The sequence below is a fragment of the Notothenia rossii genome (genome assembly GCF_949606895.1).
Source record: "Notothenia rossii genome assembly, chromosome: 5".
NCBI lineage: Eukaryota > Metazoa > Chordata > Actinopteri > Perciformes > Nototheniidae > Notothenia > Notothenia rossii.
Genome location: NC_136903.1, coordinates 15,657,919 through 15,681,939, shown reverse-complemented (window position 1 = coordinate 15,681,939; position 24,021 = coordinate 15,657,919). Strand labels below are relative to the sequence as shown.

General features: G+C 39.4%; 1 protein-coding gene across 6 annotated transcripts in view; it reads right to left on the bottom strand.

Annotated features, from left to right (window-relative positions):
* megf11 (multiple EGF-like-domains 11) overlaps nt 1-24,021 on the bottom strand; it is a 71,428-nt gene that overhangs the window by 20,597 nt on the left and 26,810 nt on the right. For all 6 annotated transcript variants that reach the window (XM_079681473.1, XM_079681470.1, XM_079681471.1 and 3 more), the window contains 5 exons: nt 6,206-6,452; nt 5,914-6,034; nt 3,988-4,124; nt 1,546-1,758; nt 920-1,094 (listed from right to left, as the gene is read on the bottom strand). In XM_079681473.1, the coding sequence (XP_079537599.1) occupies nt 920-1,094; nt 1,546-1,758; nt 3,988-4,124; nt 5,914-6,034; nt 6,206-6,452 (893 nt within the window). The remainder of the gene's footprint in view (nt 1-919; nt 1,095-1,545; nt 1,759-3,987; nt 4,125-5,913; nt 6,035-6,205; nt 6,453-24,021) is intronic.

Below are 24,021 nucleotides of genomic sequence, written 5' to 3'. Positions count from 1 at the left end.
AGGTCAAAGTTTCAATTTTCTCCCAATTGTTGCAGGAACATAGTTGTAAGGTATATCTCGACTTGTCTCTCTGATGTCACAAGTTTAGGCGTATAAACCTTTTTTGTAAAATACACACGACTGATCATTAATGTCTGCTAAAGGCTGGACCAGAGAATGATTCATTTAGAATTTCTCATGGTGCAGTACAGCACATCCATAATAAGGCAATAATAAAATATCTCACCTTGCTTGTGCCTGCCTGCGTACAAAAAGCCTCTAAAGTAATACCGGGACCACTTCCAGAGCATTACGACCACAATGACGCAAACATTTTAATACGGCCACAAATAACATGAAATATAAATCATAGTAACAACCTTCTCAATAAAGAGCTGTATTATAGACACAACACAGACCTGCTTTTACCTTTATTATTGAATGAAACTAAGGATGTGAGTATAACAAAGGTAACAGCAAGCAAAGTTACAATGCCAATTAACCTATGGCAGTTTTATGAACAATTAGCATAACCAACAATATAATTACAACTTGTAATATAAGGAAGTCATAGTAATAAGTCACATTTAGTTGTATATCAAGGACAGTTGTTCTAATAGTAATACTTTTGTGTATTGATTTGTCCTCTATTCCTTCTTGTCAAAGTGTTTTAATACATTTTAAGTTATATCTTTTTATTTTCTTTCTCCTTTGCCCAACTATTTTTCTCTTCAGTAAACATTTGCTACTTTTTTGTAAATAATTATGCTAAGCTTCTTCAGATGTTGTCAGTCTCCAAAAGGTCATTTATATGTCATGAGACAAATTAAAGGTTGAATTATATAACAATAAAACATCTGAAATAACAATAAAACATTCCTGGGATAGAGGCCAATGACCTTGGTATAATTAAATAGCAATGAGGAAATATGCCACTCACCATGAACCCAGGGGCACAGATACAGGTGCCTATGACAGGATGGCAGTCGGCACCGTTGGTGCAGCTACAAGGCGACATGCATCCCTCTCCGAAGTATCCCGGAGAGCAGGTCTCATTACAGTAAAGTCCTGTCCATCCCGCAGAGCAGGTGCATTCACCAGAGAGCGGGTGGCAGCTACAACATAATGAGAAAGAAAGATGGGACAACCACAGGAAGTGTGAGGCAAAGTTTCAGCTCGTAGAGTATCAAGACTTCCATCCTCAGCAGGGTCAAATTATGAAGTATGCCCCAGCAGCATTTCATCCATCTTTGAGTCTACGTGCTTGTTCCATATAGATGAGGCTTTCTCCCTCTTTCTGTAATGACTTCTACGGTCGGCGCCCAACTCCAGCCGGAATCAGAGCATTAACATTGCATTAACTATGAATGCTGCTGAGAAATTATGAATGAAGCAAAGGACGCGATTAAAGGCTAACTGGATGACTTGACTAAGAGGTGTCCAGACTTCAAAATGAGAGCTGGCTTAGAGCTAAGAAGAGGTAAAATTGAGTTGGAAAAGTCTTAATTCATTAAGGTCTTCATTTCAGTGCTTGAGTGTGACACCTTGCAGTGATGTCTCTCTTACCTCACAGTGTTGGTGGTATTACAGGGGCAGTACTTGTCACAGATGAGGCCGTAGAGGCCAGGAGGACAGAATCTCTCTTGGCAATTAGGGCCTTTAAAGCCAGTTTCACACAGACAGGCTCCATTGATATGGTGACATTTGGCTCCGTTCTGACACTCGCACCTCTGGTTACACTGCGGACCAAAGGTGCCCACAGGACAGTCATCCTGGCACCTGTAAGGAACAAATTAAAATCACTGCTCTAAAAGTAGATTATAAACAATTACAGTGAATTGTGGTTAGTAGAATCAAGGTAAAAAAAAAAAAGGTTGATTAATGAAACAGTTGATTGACAGCATCAAATGAATCAAAAGCAATCGGATAAAAAAAATTATTTGTTTATATGCTTTACTTGATAGTTCTATTTTAAAAATGATATACTGTAGCATATACTTTTTGCCACTGTTGGTCAGACAAAACAAGTCATTTGTTTAGTCTGACATCCCCTTGGACTACATTTTGAAATTGTTTTCACATGCACTGCAATTAATCAATAAACTAACTAAAGGATTAGTCAACAGGGGAAGAAGCAAAAGTTGCTAGACAAGGTACATATTTTATATATAATTCAAGAGACGAGGTGAAAGACATGATGAATCAAATGTAATATTAGTTGTGGTGTTATTGCCGCTTTTGTTATACCAACACTGCTCTTACTGCTGCACAATCTACAACTTGCATCTTATCACAACTTAAATGTTAAAATGGACTAAACATATGATATCCCATTTAGGATACATTCGTTATTGTTCTAACAATAGTTCAGGTAGTCAACTCGAGCACCAATGATACATTAACACGTGACGCACCTCGTCCCTCTTACAACCAACCAAACACATTCTCCTAAACATGCCGCTCTATTTAAGCTGCAAGGTCTTCCTGCCTCTGCCTCCTCGCTATGCTGCTGCTGCTGCTGCCACTGCTGTGTTCACTTGCTATTGCTACGTTCATGTTCCTGCTGCTGTGTTTCATGTTGCTGCTGCTCGCCTGCCCCACCACCACCCCAGCTTCCACCTGTAGGCTCGGGGGATAGTTATCTAATCATCACTCAATGTTCTTTGTAAATCTGTGGAGTGATGAGGCCCGAGCTTAGACGCCAAACTCAAACTATATGCTGCTTCTAATAAACATATTAAGAACACGTGAGTTGTCTGACTGAAATGTTTTGAAGGGAAAGAATGAATGATAACTGTAATTGAACACTTTCTTAAAAATGTATTTCAAAATAGTGGCTATTTGATTAAGGAATGACATGCATCAGCTACTACTGTAATTTATAAAACATTATAGTATTTATATTTCCAGATTTTAATTATGAATATTTGATCTAAAAGCATTTTTTGAAACACGAAACTGAAAGCTTAATTTGAGCGAGTACATAACAGGGAAGCCCGAGAAGGAGCCCCTCGCCGTCAGCAGCCAGGAATGTTCAACATTAGTCGGACAAGACTTAAACGTCATGAACAGAGTCAATGAGTTTCTCCACATGAAGAACTGAAGTAGGGTTTTGTCTTCACTTAAATATACTGACTTAACTATACAATCCTGGTGGAGTTTCAATCTCAAGAGTCTAACAAAGCTATTACAAATAGCTCAATTGCATTACAAAATGGGCGAGTTATGTTCATGTTTAAATTACCCCAGCTTCAGTTTTATCCGGGGACAATGGTATTATTAAACTAGACAAGAGGGGTGGGGGGCTAACACAATCTCAGATTATTCCTGGCAGGTTAATTCACCTGCCACTGACTAAATGAATGAGGGCAATTTAGCAAAATAATAAAAGGAAAGTAAAGGTCCTGTCGAGGAAGTGTTTCCATCCAAGAGACAATTGCTTTAGCTGAACTAATAAACCTGTGCTGCTCTGGGCTGCTCTGGCAGGCAGAGGGAACTAAAAAGATCTGTGGATTTCAATGAGACCTTAATATAAGCCCATTACTTATAATTAATGAGCAGAATCAAAACAGCATGTAGCTCATGGTGAGATCAATGGTCAGGCTGGGAGTGGAAGAGGATGAAGGAAACCTTGCAGGCAAGCATGGAGTATAAGATTAATTAAACATAAACATCCCCATTAAAAGCTTACAATCCTCCTTCAAATGGACTAATACGCATTAATAAATGCCTCTTTCTCATGAGTGTGATATTCTTCTTGCAATTCCTTTCTCTTTCTAAAGAACAGCCAGGTTTGTGCCTCATTGGTACGTCAACAAAGAGAATAGGTCAATGAGTGACTGTTTAACTGTCGGCATGAAACCATCCGTTGCATTAAGTACTTATATCAATAAATCATGCCATTGTCTGACCTATTTTCAAAGTAGGAGTACAAAAGTTTGTACTTCACAAAAGGCTTTTATGTGCAATATTTCAGCAGTCTGTCTGGCAGAGGTATGAGCTGCGTACCTGCGTCCGCTGAAGCCCGCTGCGCACTGGCACTGCCCCGTGACGTGGCCGCACAGCCCTCCATTACGACAGGAACAGTCTTTGCTGCAGTTCATGCCGTACTTGCCAAGAGGGCACGGCTGGGCACAAACTGAACCCTTTGAAAAACAGACGGCAAAGAACCATATGAAATACATCCCTCACTACTTTGTCTGGACTGAAAGCCCTCAACTATTACTGATTTTTGGACAGTTTAGACCAGGGGTGTCAAACTAAATTTAATCACGGGCCAAATCAGCATTAGGGCTACACTCAAAGGGCTGGTTGTAACTTTAAGACTATATAAAAATACATATATAAATATATGTATAAAATAATGTATTATATTACATTATTGCCTCTGCATTGGATTATTATCAGATAGGGAAATAACTTCATAATTAACAACGTCTGAAAGCAGAAGACTGGGGCAAATAATTGCAAGTCTCTTCAGTGAGAATGTCACAAAATGATTTAAAGAAAAGCCAAATTCTGGAAAAAAAGGCGAAATAAAAAAAAGAAGTGACATTTAAAAAAAAGTAACATTTCGAAAAAAAAGTAACATTTAAAAAAAAGAGTCAAATTCGGAGAAAAGGTCAAATTCTGAGAAAAAATGCATATTTAGAAGAAAAAAAAGTCTAATTTGAGACGCATTGTGGGACATGTAGTTTATGGGCAACGTGCTTCTGTAAATTATCAGGTAACCGTATAATAAACATATAATATTCTTTGCAAGCTCTTGTGGGGCCACAGAAAATGAAGTCTCAGGCTGGATTTGGCCCCCGGGCCTTGAGTTTGACACCCCTGGTTTAGACATATTGTTAATGTTTCCGCCATATCCTTATATCCTGCTATTTATAAAATATAGTAAAACATTAAAGACATAACATAAATTGACAACACCGTCTGAACTGATGGACGGAATAACATTTACACCGGCATTGGAGATTTTTTATTTTATTTGACTATTTAACAAACAATAGTCTCTTTATTGGCAAATTACTGATTTAATCAGTGTGGTTGGATAAGAGGACGATAAAAACCATGAAAAAATATAAATCAGACTTTTTATGATACAATTTATATTATGGTGTCTGCCCCTTTAAATCTCTGCTTGCTTTAGGTAATGTGGGCTGTTTGCACATCGATGAGCAGGAAGGCTCTACAGCAAAATTGGATTTAAAAGAAAAAAAGTTGGAATAAATGTGATGAAGTACCTCAATTTGTAAGGTACTTAATTCTCTACATTAGCCGAAAACCCACTTTCATATCTGGTTATTTCATATGCAATCAGTTTTCTCAATTGAATTTCCAGAAAATATATGACATCACGATACATATAGACACCCATTTGTGGCACAAAAGAAGAATTTATCTTCCTCTGCTTATTCGAAGGAATGCTACAAATCTAACCAGGTATTGCTTTTTTTAATGCATTCAATTCTTTTAAAAGGTTTACATTTTTCTTGATTGCATTTATTCAATAGTTTACAGTGGAAACGAAATGCGGGGAGAGTGCAAGCAAGATGTCATGCAACAAAGGATCCCAGCTTTAATCCAACCGGGATTGTTGCCTTAAAACCCTTGGCCAGTGGGACGTCCCTAAAGACATACTCTATATTGTTGACTGTGGGTGGCCATGTTCACTTGACATGACTCTTTGATCTCTGGTTTGAGAAAGCAAGCACAACCTCCCCACCAGGCACTCCAATGATTTGTTCTCTAGCAGGGGGAAGAGAATCCCACATTCTCATTTATAATTGAACACAACCTATTGATCCTGAGGTCCATGTTCTCAACATGTCAGTCTCTGCAGTAAAGAGTTATAAACGTTTTTTTTTCCCAGGAACACCAACAACATTTAGTTTCTTTTCTTTTTACATATTGCCCTCCTTAGGTGTGACCTACCGTCCAGCCGGTGGGGCAGGAACAGTCTCCAGTGATGTGGTGGCACATTCCTCCGTTCTGACAGGGGCAGCGCTGCTCACACTGAGGCCCGTGACTACCGGAGGGGCAGCGCTCTCCACAGCTGTCACCACATGTCGATAGTCAAACAAGTCAGACACAAAACTTGGATTCTGCCTGCAGTTCTTTGTATCAACAAAGCACGCTCAGACAAACAACAAACGCAGCATTAACATTTATTTTGTAGACACCAAAGAGAGAGTTGCAAAGGAATAAATATGTTGCTGGTACTCACAAAGCCCCCGAGTAGCCCGGTGCACAGATGCACTCTCCTGTCTCGTGGTTGCAGGTGGCACCGTTGAGACACTGGCAGGGAAGTTGGCAGGCCTTGCCGTAGTAGCCGTGCTCACAGAACTCCTCACATCGCCATCCCTGGTACCCATCAGTGCAGACACAGGCACCTGTGATGGGGTTACACTTAGCTCCATTCTGGCACTGGCACCGACTACTGCAATGAGGTCCCCAGTAGTCACTCTCACAGCCTGCAGACACACAGAGAAGTGGCATTAGACAGAGCTGAGCCACAAAACAAAATAGGATTATTCCCCCGCAATTATTGTCGGGAAAATGTTGAAGTCCTGTAATGCAAGCAATTAATAATTACTCATAAATTAAGTACATGTAGTAATAGTCATACATTAATAGTGAATGTTTTGGAAAGCATATTATTTATCCCTGTGAAAACTTTCAGACAGTTTTCAAGACGCTTGTGACTGTTGACATTCATATTCAGCTCATGCTTATTTTATTAATATGGTATGACATTTGTATTATTTGTTCAGTGAAGATATGCCACTAATGAATTGATTCTAACTATACTGTATTTGAATTTAAAGCATGTTGTAACTTTTCCTCTGTGCTCAAATACTAGAGCTTGATTTTCATCAAAAAACTATTATAAACACATCGATGAGCCCCACTGCTGCACTGGGAAATATGTTTCTTCATTACCAAGAACATGGGCTCTGTAGTTTATTTTTGAGTCAATCTCACATTCACCATTGTGCTGCTGTAGTTAAATACACACTAGTGCATCAACAAATAAACTGAATTCTCCTGTTTGAGTACTAGAAGTTGCAGTGTCCAGCTATTTAAGCCATCCAAAATCATCGAGAATTAAAACTAATAACATACCTCCTCGTAAATCAATGGCTTTAGGCTGAGAGCCACAGGAAGTGTGAAGTAAAAAAAGTGGATAGTATGAATTGCTGTTTTTTAAAAAGTATTGAATATATATTTAATATTACAAGCTGTATCCATTAAATCCATTTACTGTCTGTATTCCTGCTCAGGGTCATATAAATCAGGAGTGCATCCATGCACGCACTAAGCGAAAAGCAGAGGAACAGGTTGCTATCCATCACAGGAAGAACATGCAAGCTCCACACAGAGAGAAGCTGAGCCAGAAATCTAAATGAGACTTCAGTGAGGTTCTGTTTCAAATCTTTAGACACTTCTCCGGTATATGTGTAAAGCTTCTTTGAAACAAATATCTACAGCCAGCAACAAACACTGCACTAAAAAAAGTACATCACCTGTCAATATTCTCCCAAAACATGAATCAAATTGTAACCCGACAGATTAATACCATAGAGAAGTTATGAAAGAGTGCCTCTGACTGGAAAAACCTCACGCAGGATAAACAGTTCAGTGGCTTTGCAAATTGGTAAGCATTGGATCTGTCTATAAAAACAATATAAAAAATAATAAAACAATGGATTTTCACATACTTGATTTTCTGTCCTGTTTTACGTCTTTGAACCAAAGTTAGACTGAGATAGATCTCTCAAATGCTTTCCTACATTCGCAGGTCACTTTAGCTAATTAACATAAAACAGGTTAAGCCAAAGTAGTTCGTTGAAAAAAAAGAAGTCTAGAACTTGATAATTGTTGAGCTTATTTCTGTCTTGATTAATTGATCATGATTTGCACTACAAAAAGTTAAAATCTTGTTAAGTATATCTGTCTAATATCTAGTCATGTTTTTACACCTGAAGACATAATAAATTCAGAAGTAACACTGCAGTGAGATATCGGGTCTTGTTTTTAGACAATGCATCATCTTGATAAGTCAACAAATCTTATTTTGAGTTTTATCTCAGATGAAACATGTTTTTTTACAAATGTATTAGAAATCACGAACATCAGAAAACAGAACACTTTTGAGCATTTGCGGCTTATATTGTAAATAAACATTTCCTGATTCTGGTAAAATATAGTTCAAAATGAGTTCTCGCAGCTAATTACAAGATCTAATTTATCTAAATATCCCATTTTATTTCAAGAAATCTTACAAAGCAACATTTCACTTGTTCTATTGGCAGATTTTTGTGCTTATTTCAAGTGAAAACAGCTAGTTTTCATTATTGTTTAACATGTTTTTGGAGCAGAATTGTGTTAGGGTTAGGGTTAGGTTAGGGTTAAAATATATGTATAAAATGTGAAGAAAATATTCAAACGTTTCAAACACAAAGCAATTCAGGTTAACAAACACAGTGCATTTGTCCTTTTTTTTATTTTTAATTAACAAAATAGTTGCATTTATCAATGAATCTACTTATCTTTACAATTAGAATCAAATATATTATATGGTAAAACAAGTCATAACAAAATGTTAAAAGGCTGAAAGTTGTGTGGAGTTGGGTTAACTTCCAGTGAAACAAGCAGCCTTACCAACATTAGACATCAATCGTTAGATTACATTAGCATATTAATGCTGCTTCATGTACTTTATCTTATTCTTGGTGTGTGAAGTGACTAAAAATCTGCATAACCATCAAGTAGAAATGATCAAACAAGTGCAACATTTAAATATAGTTCTGTCACTCACAAATTGTAGAAGATACATTCTGTGACCCTGATATACATGACTATGTGTAAGGTTTACTGATAAAGAAAGACATGAACAAAAAAAACTGCATTTAATCTGCAAAAAGGGAAGCAAATGTGCAAGCTGTTCACACCTCCCTGGGATTTAAAAGAAGAACGAAGAGGATCGAAGACTAAGAACGAGGAACGCTTTGTTACCGATGTTTTCACACCTTTCTGAGCTGCAACATTAGCTGTCAAAACAGGAAGTGGGAAAAAAATCTCAAGGTGCTGCTTACAAACACATTTTTTTCTCCAAACTTCAATACATTTTCTCTAAACAGACTAATATTGAACTTGGAGTCGAAGTGCAGAAAGCTTTAATTTGGTGGGAGAGACAATACTAATCCTCTGTGATGCAGACCCCATAGGTGCCATTCCTCATTAACAATTACAAAGAAAATTGGTCTTCCCATTGGTCAATTGGTATTATGATATTGGCAGGAACATTGGTTAAGCTATACAACCTAGCTACTTTACATGGGTTAATGTAAATAGCTCAGTCAAACTACTAAGTGGCACCCACACATTCAACCAGCTTTTATGTGAAGAGCAATGGGCCCTGACCGAGGGTAGTAGGCAGTCTTCAGTCGCACCAGGGTAATTGTTCTTTAGAGTATCTAGTGTTGATTTAAATGATTGGTATGTGCTTATTTCTAGCAGCAGCAGTATTGCCTCGTATAAAAGCTCAGCTTGAGATTAGGTCCGGGCCGGCACAGCATCCAGGACGCTGAATATTTCACTATTGATTCTTCCATCATAGCAGGCTCAGTTGAAAATGTAGAGACACAACGTTCCCTCCTTGTATGCTCGCTTTGCCAGAGCTGTGATCAGCCAGAGCGGGAGCTTAATGAACCCTGCTTCATAGTCGGCACTGAAGCTTGTTTTTCCAGGTGCACAGCAGGAAGATGATCAGGCCAACCCTGATACAGACAGGTCTGCCCTGATGGGGGTCCTGAAGCGCTGGGCTAGTGCTGTGTTAGTTCTGTGGTCAGGCAGACTAGAGGCCACATTACAGGGATCACATTGATTTGATCTAATGTGCTTCTGGCCTCCAGTCCAGTCCATGAATGAGTTCCCTGAAGGTTGAGCTGCTGCCACGCAAACGACCCTAGCACATTAAATCTGAGGGGTGTGCGGGCGGCCGAGGTAATGGATGAGCAGTTTAGCTGCAACTTGGTTTAGCACTCTATAAGCACTCATCAGAGCTCCCTCAGCTCAACAGTGCTGCTCGCTCAGCGCTGCACAAAAACAGGCAGTGCCTAAATAACTGGAGGCATCATCACCTCTGGTTTCAGCTTCAAATCTTGACAACATTAAGAGTGTTTTTATATTCCTACATGTATAACTCAAAATATGATGTCATTAAAAAAAAATACCCAGAGCGGCAGAGGAAAACAGAAATAAACCAAAATCTATCTAACGCTTAATTTGCAGGCTTTTTCTGGCGCTTAGGAGCTCAACAAATGTTACCATTTGAAGTTTTAAACCTCCTTTAGCTTCCAGTTAGAGGCCTCAGCACATTGAGAGCAAAGCCCATTATCCCGCTGTCTCTCTCCTACACAGAGGTTCTCAAACTTTACCCAGTAGTCTCTCTCTTCCCAGCTCTCACAGCATTTAACTGTGATTAAGGAGTCAGAGTTCACGATGAGCCACGGGCAAACACAGAGAGAAACAGCAGAGGAAACTAGCATGTGGCAAGGAGGTTTCAGCTTCTAGAGAGTACAGATCAATTGTGTGGGGTGATGAAGACCCCCCTGTGGGTTGTGGTGTGTGTAGGCGGTGAATCCCACTCAAGGCTGAAACAAGAGAAGCTGCGACCTCGCTCATTAACTGTCCCGGCCCGGGTCAGCCAGCCTAACCAGAAGACATATACACTCAGCCCAGACTCTCAGAGCTCATAATATACATAACAGCTGGAAAGTGGATAACCTCACACACAGGGAGAGGTTTAATCCCAAGGTGCTGGGTATAATCCCCTTGGCTGGAACAAAACAGATCAGGTTGAGGGGTACCGGCAGATAGTAAACTTCTGACGGTGATGTCCAAAGAATGGGCTGAGAGAGCCATCATGGTGGTGCGGAGCTTTGAAGTGTGCTCAAGAGTCTGCATGATCTGGGGCTGGCTGCAACACGATTAAAACCAAACAACTTTCTGCAGCTGACTTGATTCTGAAGTTCTCCTGAACTTGGCCTCTTCAGCTAAATGTTGGCCACTGTTCTCTCCGAGGGGGAGTCTGTGCCACCGAAAGCCTCTCAAAGCTAAATATGAAATGAGGGCCTGAGTCAAGCTCTTTAAAACGCAGAATCTCTTTCCCCATTCAAAAGACACCAAGTTCATTTATTCAGCTGGACGCAGTGCAAAGCAGACTTCCATTCCAGTCATGGCTGGATGGGTGTAAACGCTGGCCGCTCAAGGAGGTGTGTGCAGACATTTGTTTGCTGCTTTGACAACTTTAACTAGGGAAACCACATTACTGCTTTTGGAAAATTTGGCACAAAGCCCAACTTTACTCCCCACAGCCTGAGTTTCTCACTGTCACATAACTATTATTAACACACACTTCTGACACTCTGGGAATAACTCAACCCATACAAAACATTAGAAGGCTAAATGCTCCTGAGAGCCTTCCCCTCCTTGCTTACTCTTTAGCAGAGCTTGAAGAAAAGCAAAGCCGCATGACTCATTGTCTTGACGAGTCTCCAGCATTTCCTCTTTACAAGAGTGCACCTCCGAGTTTCATATTGTCTGATTCACGCTTTGTACCACAAGCTTTGTTCATTTTTTACCCTTGACAGATCTGAATTTTCAAATTACACTCCATGACCAGAATGAATACAGGCCAGTCAGTATATCAAAATGGATGAAGAGAAAGGCTTTCTTTACAGATTTTCAAATGTTAATTCTAGAAAGGAACAATGAAACAATTGTGCTTACAATTTAGCTGACACAAGAATGTGTAATATTCAGTTCTTCAGTCAATATGAGCCATTTGTAATGGGAGTTATTCAATAAAAGCCCGACTCAACATCCAGCTATTCATCACAGCTCCCAGACTCAATGACGCAGACTAATAGAGTGAAAAGACGACAGGCCTGGTACAGTACCAGCGTCTTGAGGGAATGTGATGATTGCTGTGTAAAAGGGAGTGATAAATGTCTCTCAGCTTTGTTAAACTTGCGGCTGTAAAAGCTGCCAATACGCCACAAGGCAGGATCCACTGTCCGCTCCATGTTCTGCTGACACCTATTACACTGTTATTTATTAATCCTCAGAAAAACCCAGACACGACAAGTAAACAGTTTAGATACATCCCTGTGAGCTTGACAAATGAATTTCTAAATATACAGAAAAAAACTGCCAATAGTCATGGGGACACTTCTGCTGAATTGGAATAACAGCACGCTGCAGCTCCTGTTGGTGGGCGTGTCGTTTGTCCTGCCCTAATTCGTCTCATCCGAGCCCTGGGTGTTCACAGTCCCCCAGGGGGAAAGAGCAGCACCGGGCCCAACCCACAACACAACACAGAGACTCTTTTAACAGAGTTTGCTGCTCTGACTGTTCACCATAATGCACCATATACTCCATCCTGGTACCGCCTCGCAGTTCAATACGAAATAACAAGATCGGACGGTTGCCTATTTGGAACCACAAGCTAATGAGGGAATAACTTCATTATTTGAAGACGGTACATTACTGATTAAAAAGTCCATCCTGGTTGTTTATCCCGAGGAGGATCTGATCATTTGTCCAAGTCCAATTCAGGATGTGAACCCGGATCAATAAGAGCCGTGCAGGTGGCAGGCTCTCCTCTGCAGCTCTAACAGGGCCAACAGGGCCGGGGGTTCACCAGCACAGACAAAGCCAGGTAACCTCACGCTTTATTCAAAACAAGTACTCAAGAGAGATGCCGCCTTCTACTTCTAATAAAACAGGGCTTGTTGAGCAGTAATGCGAGCAGGCTGTGAGCGATGCCTTTGCCATCAGCGCAGTAAACCAGTGACTTGTTCAACAGAACCTGACACGGCTCATGAAAGCTTCTGGATCAGCAAATTGTTACACAGCCCACTGCTCCTTCCAATTAATAATTTACCCTTCACCCTGTCCTGCAGAAAACAAACCCTTTGCTCTCTAGCCACAGGACAACAACAAAAAAGCAATCAGAGTAGAAGTGGACGTTTATCTACAGTACATAGCGAAACGCAGTGACTGGAGTATAAATAAAGCCACGATTGTACTGCACCACAGACATAACAAAAAAATAAACATCGACTCCGTCACGTGCAATGGGGAAGCTGCCCGAAAAACAATGTCAAACCGATAAAGCCAACTGTTACAACGCTTAATTTGCACACATTGATTTCCTTTTTTTCAATTATTAATTGTAATTAGGGTGAAGTAGAATGTGCCACGGGGCAGCAGCAGTCGATGGGAGGGGGTGCGGTCCCAGGGTGGAGATGCACGTTCATGTAATGCCAATAGGGGACCCCCATCATGAGAAAGTCAAACAACCATCAGGGCAATATTTTATCAATGATTGCGGTGGTGTGTTTACACAATTCAGACTCTGTGCACAGGAAGTAACTAAGCGCATTTTCTTAAATACTCCATTGACAAACCATTTTTAGAAACTTTGAGATTTAAATGTAATGCTACTCTATACTCTTTATTTCAGAGGCAAACATTGTACTTTAATATTTATATCAATCTTTTTTAGATGCCAATTAAGATGAAATTGTACCTTAAAAGACATATCAATAAGAAATGGATATGGATAGATAAAACTAACAAACAGTAGTTCAAATGTGTTCTTGGTCCACTTAAACAGAAAATGCATCAATAACTACTGTATGACCCAAAAATGATTTGGGTAAAGATTTCTGTGTTTTTATTCATGTAAAAGTGGGATGCAGGAATTTGTGGGATAACTACTTTTTCAATTTTGGGATCCACTTTTTTTACTAAAGTACATCCCTTCATCCTGAAAAAGCCAGAGTTGATGTTTTAAAAACAAAACAAAACTTTAAAGTAAGTGTTAAGTGTTCTTTTGATAAAAAAAAAATTGTGAGCAGATTATAAAAACGGATTAAGACATTTCTTGAAGTCACAGAAAATTAACTTAAACATAAAGTCAAGATGAAACGGCTTTTGAAACACTTCAATCCTTCATTTCCCAGCCTCTGGTGGTTTATAGAAACATCACAGTGTGATCTTTCACCTGCACTTTCTTTCATTTAGAGCGCGAGGCTGCAGAGTGAGGGGCCATTGTTGTGCCTCAGGTATTGCAATTAGAGAATTATGACTGTCGTGATTTGCATACGTGGGTTAGTAAGTGAAACGTTTAAGAAAGCTTTGGATGTTAAATATGTGCACATGCTAATCATCAGTGCACCTCTGTGCATAGAATGACTTCTGTGGTTATCCAGTAGCAGAAATGCAGAATATTCATCACAGCCCATTAAGAGAATATGGTTTATTGTGAATATTAATGTATAATGAGTTTCATGAAGCCTAAGTTGGTTTTTCCTCAGACATAACAGACCACCCTGGTGAATGTAGGAACCGCTATTGTAGGGTACGAGCTTGAAAGAGATTTTTTAAACCAGTCTGTTTTAACATCCACATGACATCGATTATCTATACATGCCAGGCTTCTGCACTGAAAATAGCAGGATATAAAAGCACACATTTCACCATCCAGTGCAGCTTCTAATACTACGGACATCTGCAGCCTACAGCTGTCCGGCCCAGCCTGGTCTCACACAGTCACAACTTATTCAACAGCTCCAGACTACACATATTATAAATCTGCTATAGAGAATAACGCTCTGCCTTGTTTGTATTTCTTAAAACCAGTATTTACCTAAATTAGGATTGTGACCCAAAATAGGTTGAGGATCCATTTTTGGTCACCAATTGGCAGAGTAAAATGCAAAACAACGCTTTGATCATCTGTGAATATTCTTTTTCTGATTAAAATGGGAAAAGATTGCCTTTTTGCTACACTGGTCTGTATGCAGAGCGGTTAGCTGTTTGTGAGAGTATTGATTTGTGTAATGATAATATCCTCTCTGTCAGCTATGCATTTAAAGAGGACAAAGCATGTTGAAATAAGCCAGGAAATACATATGAGAGTGTTGCTAAATGTTTGGTTTTAAGACTGAGGGACAAAGGGATGGGGTAAGAATTGGAAAGGGTTGAGGAATACAAAGTAGAGTATAACCATTTTGTTCATTTAGATTTGTTACAAAATTGTATGCACATACTGTTTTATGTGATAGAATTAACATTTTTCTGCTGCAATAAAAATAAAAATGCACAAAACACACTAAATAGTTAAATGTAGATAGTTTGTAAAGCCCAGAGCGTAAAATAGCATATTCACAAAAACATTTTTAGTGATTCTCTCTTTACCATTTGATAGAATCATAATGTGTTGCATTAAAGTAGTTGATATGTGAACAGCTATTAAAACTTCCTTAACACAGAAAAAACATTTGGTTGTTGTTGCCAATCCGATATGCATGACCATCTGTTCTGAAAATGTACTTGAGCATTGGTTAGCTACATGTCTTTCAAGTGCCAAAAGAATTACAGAATTATTCATTTCACAGCTAACTACGAGAATGCCGAGTGTTTTGCAAACACATATTTTTACAATTTGTCTCGTGTGGTGTTGATTGCTGTAATGCAGTGCTTTCAAAACTCACATTGCAACTGCAGATAGAACGAGTCGATTTAGATATATTTTGGCATTTTCTGGCAATAATACAAGTCTTCGCAGGATACTTTAAAAACAGTCAATAGCGGTTGTGCTGCAGGAGAGGATTGATGATAATCCAAGTTTAACAGCAAAGCCGCTGTTCTCTGTGAAGGAGTCAACTGTAAACTTTGCAATAATACCTCTCAAAGAACACAAGGATGGGAAAGAGCAAAGAAACAAGAGAAAAACATAGATTTATTCTGCAAAATAACAATAACAAACTAAAACTTAACTTACATGTAAACTGTTTATTAAATAACACGTAAATTATTCATGTACCTTTATCACTCCTTCATTTATATATTCACTCATGTCAGATTTTCTTTTTCACTGATCTACAAGCATACCAGTCATTAAAAAGAACAATTTGAAATGAATTATTTCTTTTTCATGTTCCTGTCAATTTAATTATCTGAATGACCTCAAGCTGTACCAATGCAATAAGTAATAAAGAAATCAAATTGGAGTCAAAGGGCAATAAAACATATCGACAAAGAGGAATGTGAACGTGTACAAAGGGAAAGTTAGTATATACTGTTTGCATGCATTTGCCCATTTCCTTCTGTGGAGTGTAAGCAAACCGAGCCTGTCAGCTGTTTACTCAAACAAACAGTTTAGTGTGCCACAGTGTATGGATTCCTTACTGTAAACAAAAACATGATTTAGCTTAAACGCAAACAATCAGTGTGCCTATAAAACCCCCAAATGAATCCCAATAACACAGAAACACAAGGATAATTGCTTTTTAATGATCTCACATTATGCAAATGCTTGTTATGAAGTAATAAATCTTTGAGGGGGTTCCTACCTGCCTGACCACCAGTAATGCCTATAGACAGGTTATATTGTACGAGCAAAGGTAACAACATGTTTACTGGCCTCCATCTTCTTATCTATAATCATATACCTTAATACTGTGCATATTACATGATTTAAACTGTCAAAAAGAAGCCACAAATACCAGAAATCTACTCCTCTGGGTTGATATTTATATAAAAACGGATGCAATGTGGCATAGCAGTGTGTTTAATGGCCTACTAAATTAGCACTGGATCCTGTGAAATATTCAAATATCTGAAAAGAGAAGTTTGGAAACCACAGCAGTGCATAATGTTAGGTGTGAAGAGCGGTGGCAGAGCTGGTACAATATGAAAGGACAGAAACAGGAAAACATCTCTAGACTTTGATTAACACAGAAAAACTGTAGATTATGTTTTGTTTTTCCTTTATACCATCATCTCTCTAGGATAATATGGACCCTTTGAAAGGAAAAAAGAATGAGAAGGAAATCCCAATGTTCATCTCAAATGAACTGCTGGCTCTGAAAGCACTGTTGTTCTTTCAGTCTCTGAAACTCGCTAGGCCCATGAATTATTCTTCCCGATTCTCAAAGTCAAAGTGAAAAGAATACAACAGCGACTTAGGGAATATCGTGTGTGTGTGTGTGTGACAAAAAGAGTGTGAGAGAGGGAAGGAGGAAGATATAAACATTAAAGAGCCATCTAAGAAATGAATCGAGCCATCTGGGATGAACAGGAGGTTCCAGCACCTGTCAGCATGGGGCATAAATCCTAAATCTCACTCCACATGACGTTTACTATGACTGACGGAACAACGTTTAAAGTATTTAAAATCAGCCCAAGAATAGATTTAATCATTGGTCACTTTTGATTAAAGTGAAGTTGTCTAGGTAAAGGGCAGACAGATGATACAAGAACATTTCCATCCAAAATCTTATTTCAGAGTCAAGGACCGGTGATATCGATCCGTGGACCTGAACCCTCTTTTTGTTCAGTAGCTGAGGGCAATTTTGTCATTCATACAAGTGTAAGCCTTGGCCTCCAAAGGAAGTGAGTCCCAGAATCATAATACAAGCTAAAGTGTAAAGTGTGAGGCTGAGAGAACCGCATCGTGTCAAGTTTCTTTTGCAAATCTAATTTCTCAAGGGGGATTCATCACTTTGAGGATGCGGGTGCCTGAAACAGTGTGTCAGCATTTTCTGTCTTTTATCCATCTAAATTCAATTGAAGGGTCTTAATGAAGTGCACACTACAGGACATGATGAACTCCTATAGGTCTGCTTTTCTCCTCAGACTTAACATTGCACTAGCCGGCGACACATGCTCGGCTGCTTTGTGCAAAAAGACAACTTCAGTGACCTTGTTTCTTGTTGTTTTGTTTTTCTCTCAGCCTTACAACACATTTTGAACTTTCTGCACAATCGGATCCTTATGAATGCTTCCTTGTGTCTGGTAATGATTACATTTCCTCTAAACATTTCCTTTGATCCTTATCAGCCAGATGCCCTTTTGTCAATGTTTAGATCCCAAGCTAAATCTCTTTGTTCCACTTAGTACGCCCTAGCTATGAGATAGAGTGTGCTCGCATTTTGTCCTTTTCCCTTTTTTTCTCTGTGGAAAAATCCACCAATTTAATTGAATTTCTGGGCTTTTAATGTCTGCTTTACTCTAATCAGAAGAAAGGAAACTAGATTTGTTTATCTCGACCTTGGTAGAATTAGCAGAGGGTATAAGTGGATGTTAATGCTTTCAAAAGAACATTTCATCAAGATCGAAACCTGAGTTTGTACTAATCAACTAGTCAAAAATGCTTATGGAACGTTCCAGACACTAACACACAGGAAACATGACGACATGCTGTAAAGTCACAACAAAGATACACTTTACGGTTATTGTTTTTTACAGACCAAACAATAACTTGTAAATAAAACAATGCCAGTACAGGCAAATACATGTTATATGAGTTGACCTAGCATTCTAGTTTTGTTGTTGTTGTGTAATGTCAAGATGATGGCGCTGAATGATTCATCAGTCAAAGACAGTGGAGAGATAGGGCTGCCATTAAAGTAAGGTGCAGGCCTTCTGCCATCTCACAAAAACAACATGCAATATAACCTTCTGAGAGAGTGGCCGACTGCAGGCGAGGCAGAACACAGTAGAATGCAAAATACAACCCCAAATACCCTAGGGCCTGCAGGCAAATTTGATTAAAAGTTTGTTTTTCTTCACTCTCAACAAACGGAGGAGCTCGTCGATGCGGCACTGACAGTTAATTGGACTTGGCAGGGCCACGAGTTCATTCGTCAGCATTGTGTGGGGCTTGCCTGCGAGGAGCAGGACAATCGATGTCCCTCAGGACGGCCTGTAATCACTGCAACACTCCAATGAAGTCCAGGGTTAAACATCAGGAGATTGCAGGTGCACCAGAGGATCTGAGAAAGACTGCTAATATGCTCCCAATCCCAAAGCAAACCAAGGACACTGCAACACAACTCCCAAAGGGCTCAGGTGATACCAAAGAGATGAGTTACACCTCATGCTATTATTCTGACCAAAATCATCATGAACCTCAGGTCCCCAGAGATGATACCGGTGTCAACAACAAATATTTTGCAAATAAAATACTGTATGAGACTTTGCACGATTGTAGTCTAAGTCAGTAGTTGTCGGGATTACTTGAAATATGCAGCGGTTGAGAACCCAAACAGGTTTGCAACCAAGGGGTCGAGAGGCTCTGATTAATAAGGTTGGACAAAGGGAAAACGTTTTTTTTTCCTAAACAGATTAAGAATTTGTCCAATCTTTCTATTGTTAACTGTATTTGTTGTTTTGAGTTGTTTTACCTCTTTAGACCTCTCATTAATCAGAAGAAGGCACTGCTTTGCTTAAAAGGGTCACAGGCTAAGTTCCACTGCTCAGTACAGAACAAAATGGCGACATTGAAATGAATGTTTGGCGCTGCTGGAGTGACTTCATGAAACTGAACCGAGCAGCGTTTTTTAGCACCATGACAGTCTAAATCAGTTGTTTTGAATTATATCTACCACACACTGAACTGTGAAAAGGACATCAAAATCAATGGTCAATACAAATCTATTTAATCTTTGCTAACAAACTTCATAAACACGGCATTGGACCACAAAATCAAGTGCTTATAGACTGTGAAATGAGCTTCAAGCAGCTTTGTTCAGCATTAGTATTCAGGAGATATCTTATCGCTCTAAACTGTTATCATAGCATTTCAGCTATTTTAGACACACTGACCTTCTCTTAAGGACAGGAGATAAGGCTTTTAATGTCCTTATTAAATCAAGCCATCTATGCAGACTCCCAGAGCCGTGCAGTGTTTCAGGAGCCCTTCACTCTCTTAGTGACTAATAAGCATCGCAGTGATAATGACCAGAGGGACTGGATGCTGTATCTGCTCCTTCAAAATGATCGTATCATCCTAACCATCACACGACACGCCATGATATCTACTGGCTTTTTGTGCTCAGGTATATGCATGGAGAGAAAGCACACTCACATTGACACACACATTTTAGGCATTCTCCCAAAGGTAATGGAGCAGTGAGCTCTTGGGGAACAATAAATCCTGCTTAATGGGATGGTACAAAAAATCTTCAGAGCTGAGCAAAGTCAATCTGCATACACAGCCAATGAGGCTTACATGTACTGAAAATGTTATATGTGTGTGTGTGTGTGTGTGTGTGTGTGTGTGTGTGTGTGTGTGTGTGTGTGTGTGTGTGTGTGTGTGTGTGTGTGTGTGTGTGTGTGTGTGTCAAACCAGTAGATGAATAACAGTAATGCAAAACATCTTAAAAGGTTTCTGGTTGTCGCTTTAAGTGAGAATATTTTATTAATATTTAGTGTGTGTGTGTGTGTGTGTGTGTGTGTGTGTGTGTGTGTCTTTAGCAGTTAAGGCGACTGTCAGCTAAATTGCGTATGCCACAATTCATTCGATTGACTCACCATCAGTCAGCTGAAGTCTGGTGAATTACACCACACATAAGTCACGTCAGTCACTAAAAGACATGCGAGTAAAGATCTGAGAGGCATGCTGTCCGAGCCACATCCTGAAACAGTTTCTGTGTGAGCCAGAAGCATCCACACAGTTTAGTCTGATCTATTCAACGACCATCATCAGTGTCGAAACTGCACATAACACATTTAAAACAAGGTTTAAATGTAAAGTTCCTCCTGAATTAAAGTAATTAGACCATAGTATGTGAATGTATATGTATATATTGAGTTAACGTATATATCTCAGTCTGCATGAATTACCCTCTCTATGAACTTCACTTCAACATGTACACTACTGTGTAAGTTGGAACCATTGCTTAATTTTCATGAATTGCAACATGATGAAAACACCAGCCGCGGGTAGCAAAACCTATCCAACCATTATTTCATTTCTGGGAAATAAGGAGACATGCTGTCCATAGTAAATAATCATAGTCAATTCAAGGAAATTATGTATTGTTAGGTAATATCTCTGACTATTTAAGAGCTTGTGTTTTTGTATGTTTGTTTTTTTAATGCAATTAAGACACGTCAAATTCATTTAGTTTTATTTCCAGTAGGCTATTTTTCTCAAGGTGTCCAGAAATGTTTACAATACAATAAAGCTTTAGGGGACACTAACGAACGTCAAAACTGTAACTGTAATGTATCACATTTTATTTAAAGTTTTAAAAAGGGTCAAATTATATATTTCACTTAAAAAGATGCCTTGTTGAGTTGGGTGATCATGACTGGAAGATATCTGATTATGCTAACCTTGCCACATTTTTTTCACTAATCCTTCAGCATAATATGTTAAAGGTCCCATGTCATGGCCATTTCTACTGATCATAATTCCATTGTTGAGGTCAACTAGAATAGATTTACATTGTGCAATTTTCCAAACTCACATTGGTTTCTCATACAGCATCTCTGTATAGTATGTGTATTCACTCTCTGTCCTACACGGCTTGTTGGAGGTCCTGCCCCCCCCCTCCCTATGAGCCCACTGTGCTCCGATTGGTCAGCTCGCCCACTCTGTTCTGATGAGTCCACCACCGTTACAGCGGAACATCAGTGATTATGTGTTACAATGGCGTTAGCAACCAGAAAATGACACCAGTAATGACAAACAGATGAGAATGCTGCGTGGGGTCTGGGTGCCGTGTTGGCGGGACGTTGCGGGGCTCGCTGCTGCGAGGAGTGGACAGTGTGAGCTCGGTTCATTTCCTGCTTGCTGGGTGGGGTCTGCGAGACAGCGAGAGATCGCGAATGGACACGGGAAGGGGAGGGGGCTTAAGGGGCAGCAGCACCCCCATCTGCGAGGCTCCACTTTCTGTGTTAGAGTTTTACTCACTACAGGGTGTACTTTGAGGGTTTGTGACTCTGCAGACCATTTACATGCATAAAAACCTTCATCACATACAAGGGGACGGGTAATATATAAAGTATATGGTAATAACCAGAAAAGCATGACATGGGACCTTTAAGATGTATGTTCTTTTTTATACAGTTTAAAATCGTCACACTATCATCATTAAACAGCATTTGGATCAAGTGTTAGTCAGCTAAGATGAGCATATTGCATTGACTTTAAGTCCTTGCCAGTTCGTTCAGTCGGTTATGTAACAATAACATCTCGCAGATACCGGGTATAAATGTTTAATAGCAGCTAATCTCTACGTACGAAGAATTTCTTGTGGTGGTGCAACCCATTTTATTTAGTCATGCATAAGGGGATGTTCAGACTGTCTGAAACCCTGGTTGAAAAATAATGCAGCCTCCTCCATTTCAATGAGACCAGTCGGGATGGGGGCGACAACACAGGGTTGTTTCTGAAAACAAATGAAGCCTGACTCCAATTCGGGATAGAACATGTTTCTGTGAACAGATGCTTCCAAATGTATACAGTATCACTACAACTGTGTAATATATATATATCACACACACACACACACACACGTAACTGTGTCCCGTGAGGCACCATAGATTGGTCGGTGTTGTGTCCCCTTGAGAATGGCAGTGGCCCGGGCGCTTTGATCTATCAAAATGAAGGCAGACGGCATCAACTGTTACATGCGGCAAGGAAAACCTTTCAAAAAGATAGTTAGAATATTTATAGTGCTCGCAAAATGTCTATCTTTACATGGTTATATATTGAGGAATTCTACTGAGTTAGACTTCTTTTTATAAAAGAGGTGGTGTGGAGATCTAATCTCACTTTTCAGGTTTTTTTTGTTGATATGGGGCTATCATCCCTTTGAAAAATGATGTGATACTTTATACACATTCAAAAGGCACACAAACATTCACACACATATTGAAATCTCTATCTGTAAGATTAATGAAGACAGAAGCCGTGTGAGAAAGTATAGAGACATTTGGAGTGATGTGTGGAGCTACAGTAAATCTGTGTCCCGTTCAGTGTTATTCACAGTCTCTTGGTCTTTGACAGCGATGCATGTCAATGTCCTGCTGCTGTGAGATTGGAGAGGAACCATCTGGATCAGATGCACTTTTGAGAATAATGTGTAAATTCAGTTGACGGGTGCCAGAGGGAGTCCTCACAAGGGGGTTGTCAAGCCAAGAGGAAGCTCACTTGCACGGTTTTTGATCTTGTTATTCTTTGATATTGCATCTTCTATGGTTGGGGCAATGTAATCTGCAATTAATAAAGCTAAAGGAAATATCTTCCATCTTTGCTAGACCAGCCCAAATTCTTACTTCAACAATAAGCCCAATATCTAATAAAACCAATCACTGATTGAAACCCATAATAATGAATAATCTTTCTGTTTCAGTAAGACAATTAACATAAAATAAGCCTGTACCACCCTGTCTGGTGCAATATACCATAAACAAGAATTCATAGGCCACATTCATCAATTAACCATGTGAATAGCACCCGCAGCAGTGGCTGCCTTCCCATTTGAATACATTAAGGAGGAATATGTTACCTCATGGGCCACGGCTGACCGGCCACATTAGATTTGACCATTAAGTATGATAGATTTCTTCTTAGAACACAAAGGATGCTTTATGTTTAACAAAGCTAAACTACTCCCTGGACTTTTCAGATACTTGCATTGATTTTTTTAATCTGCACAAGTGGGAGAACATTTCCAAGGGAAAGCGAACTCTAAGAAGGCAGAGACGAGAAACACTTGAAGCTCCATATTTATGCACTGGGAACATATCATTATCTGACTGAAGCACATGAAATCAATGATAGTGCTTCATTGCACCTAATATTTTACAAGTAATGGCGGTCATAGCTAAATATACCTTGTACATACTTATCTGAAAGCTGTTATTACTGCAGCATATGTATAGTGACCCTGTGTGACAGACTCATCATGAGGGATTCAATCACGAGGGTTGAAAAGTACACAACGAAGCAGGCAAAGGGACTGGGTCATTTCACATAGACTTTAAAATAAGAAAGTATACTTTTAAAGCCAAGAAACTCATTAGATTTTGAAAGAAAAATATATAGTTTGATTCAAGAACTCATATGCTGCAAAGATTTGATTCACCATTTCATCTCATATTGTGTCTTGTCTTTTTACAGCATTATACTGTATACTAAAAACTACAACTAATAATAAAACTACTTGA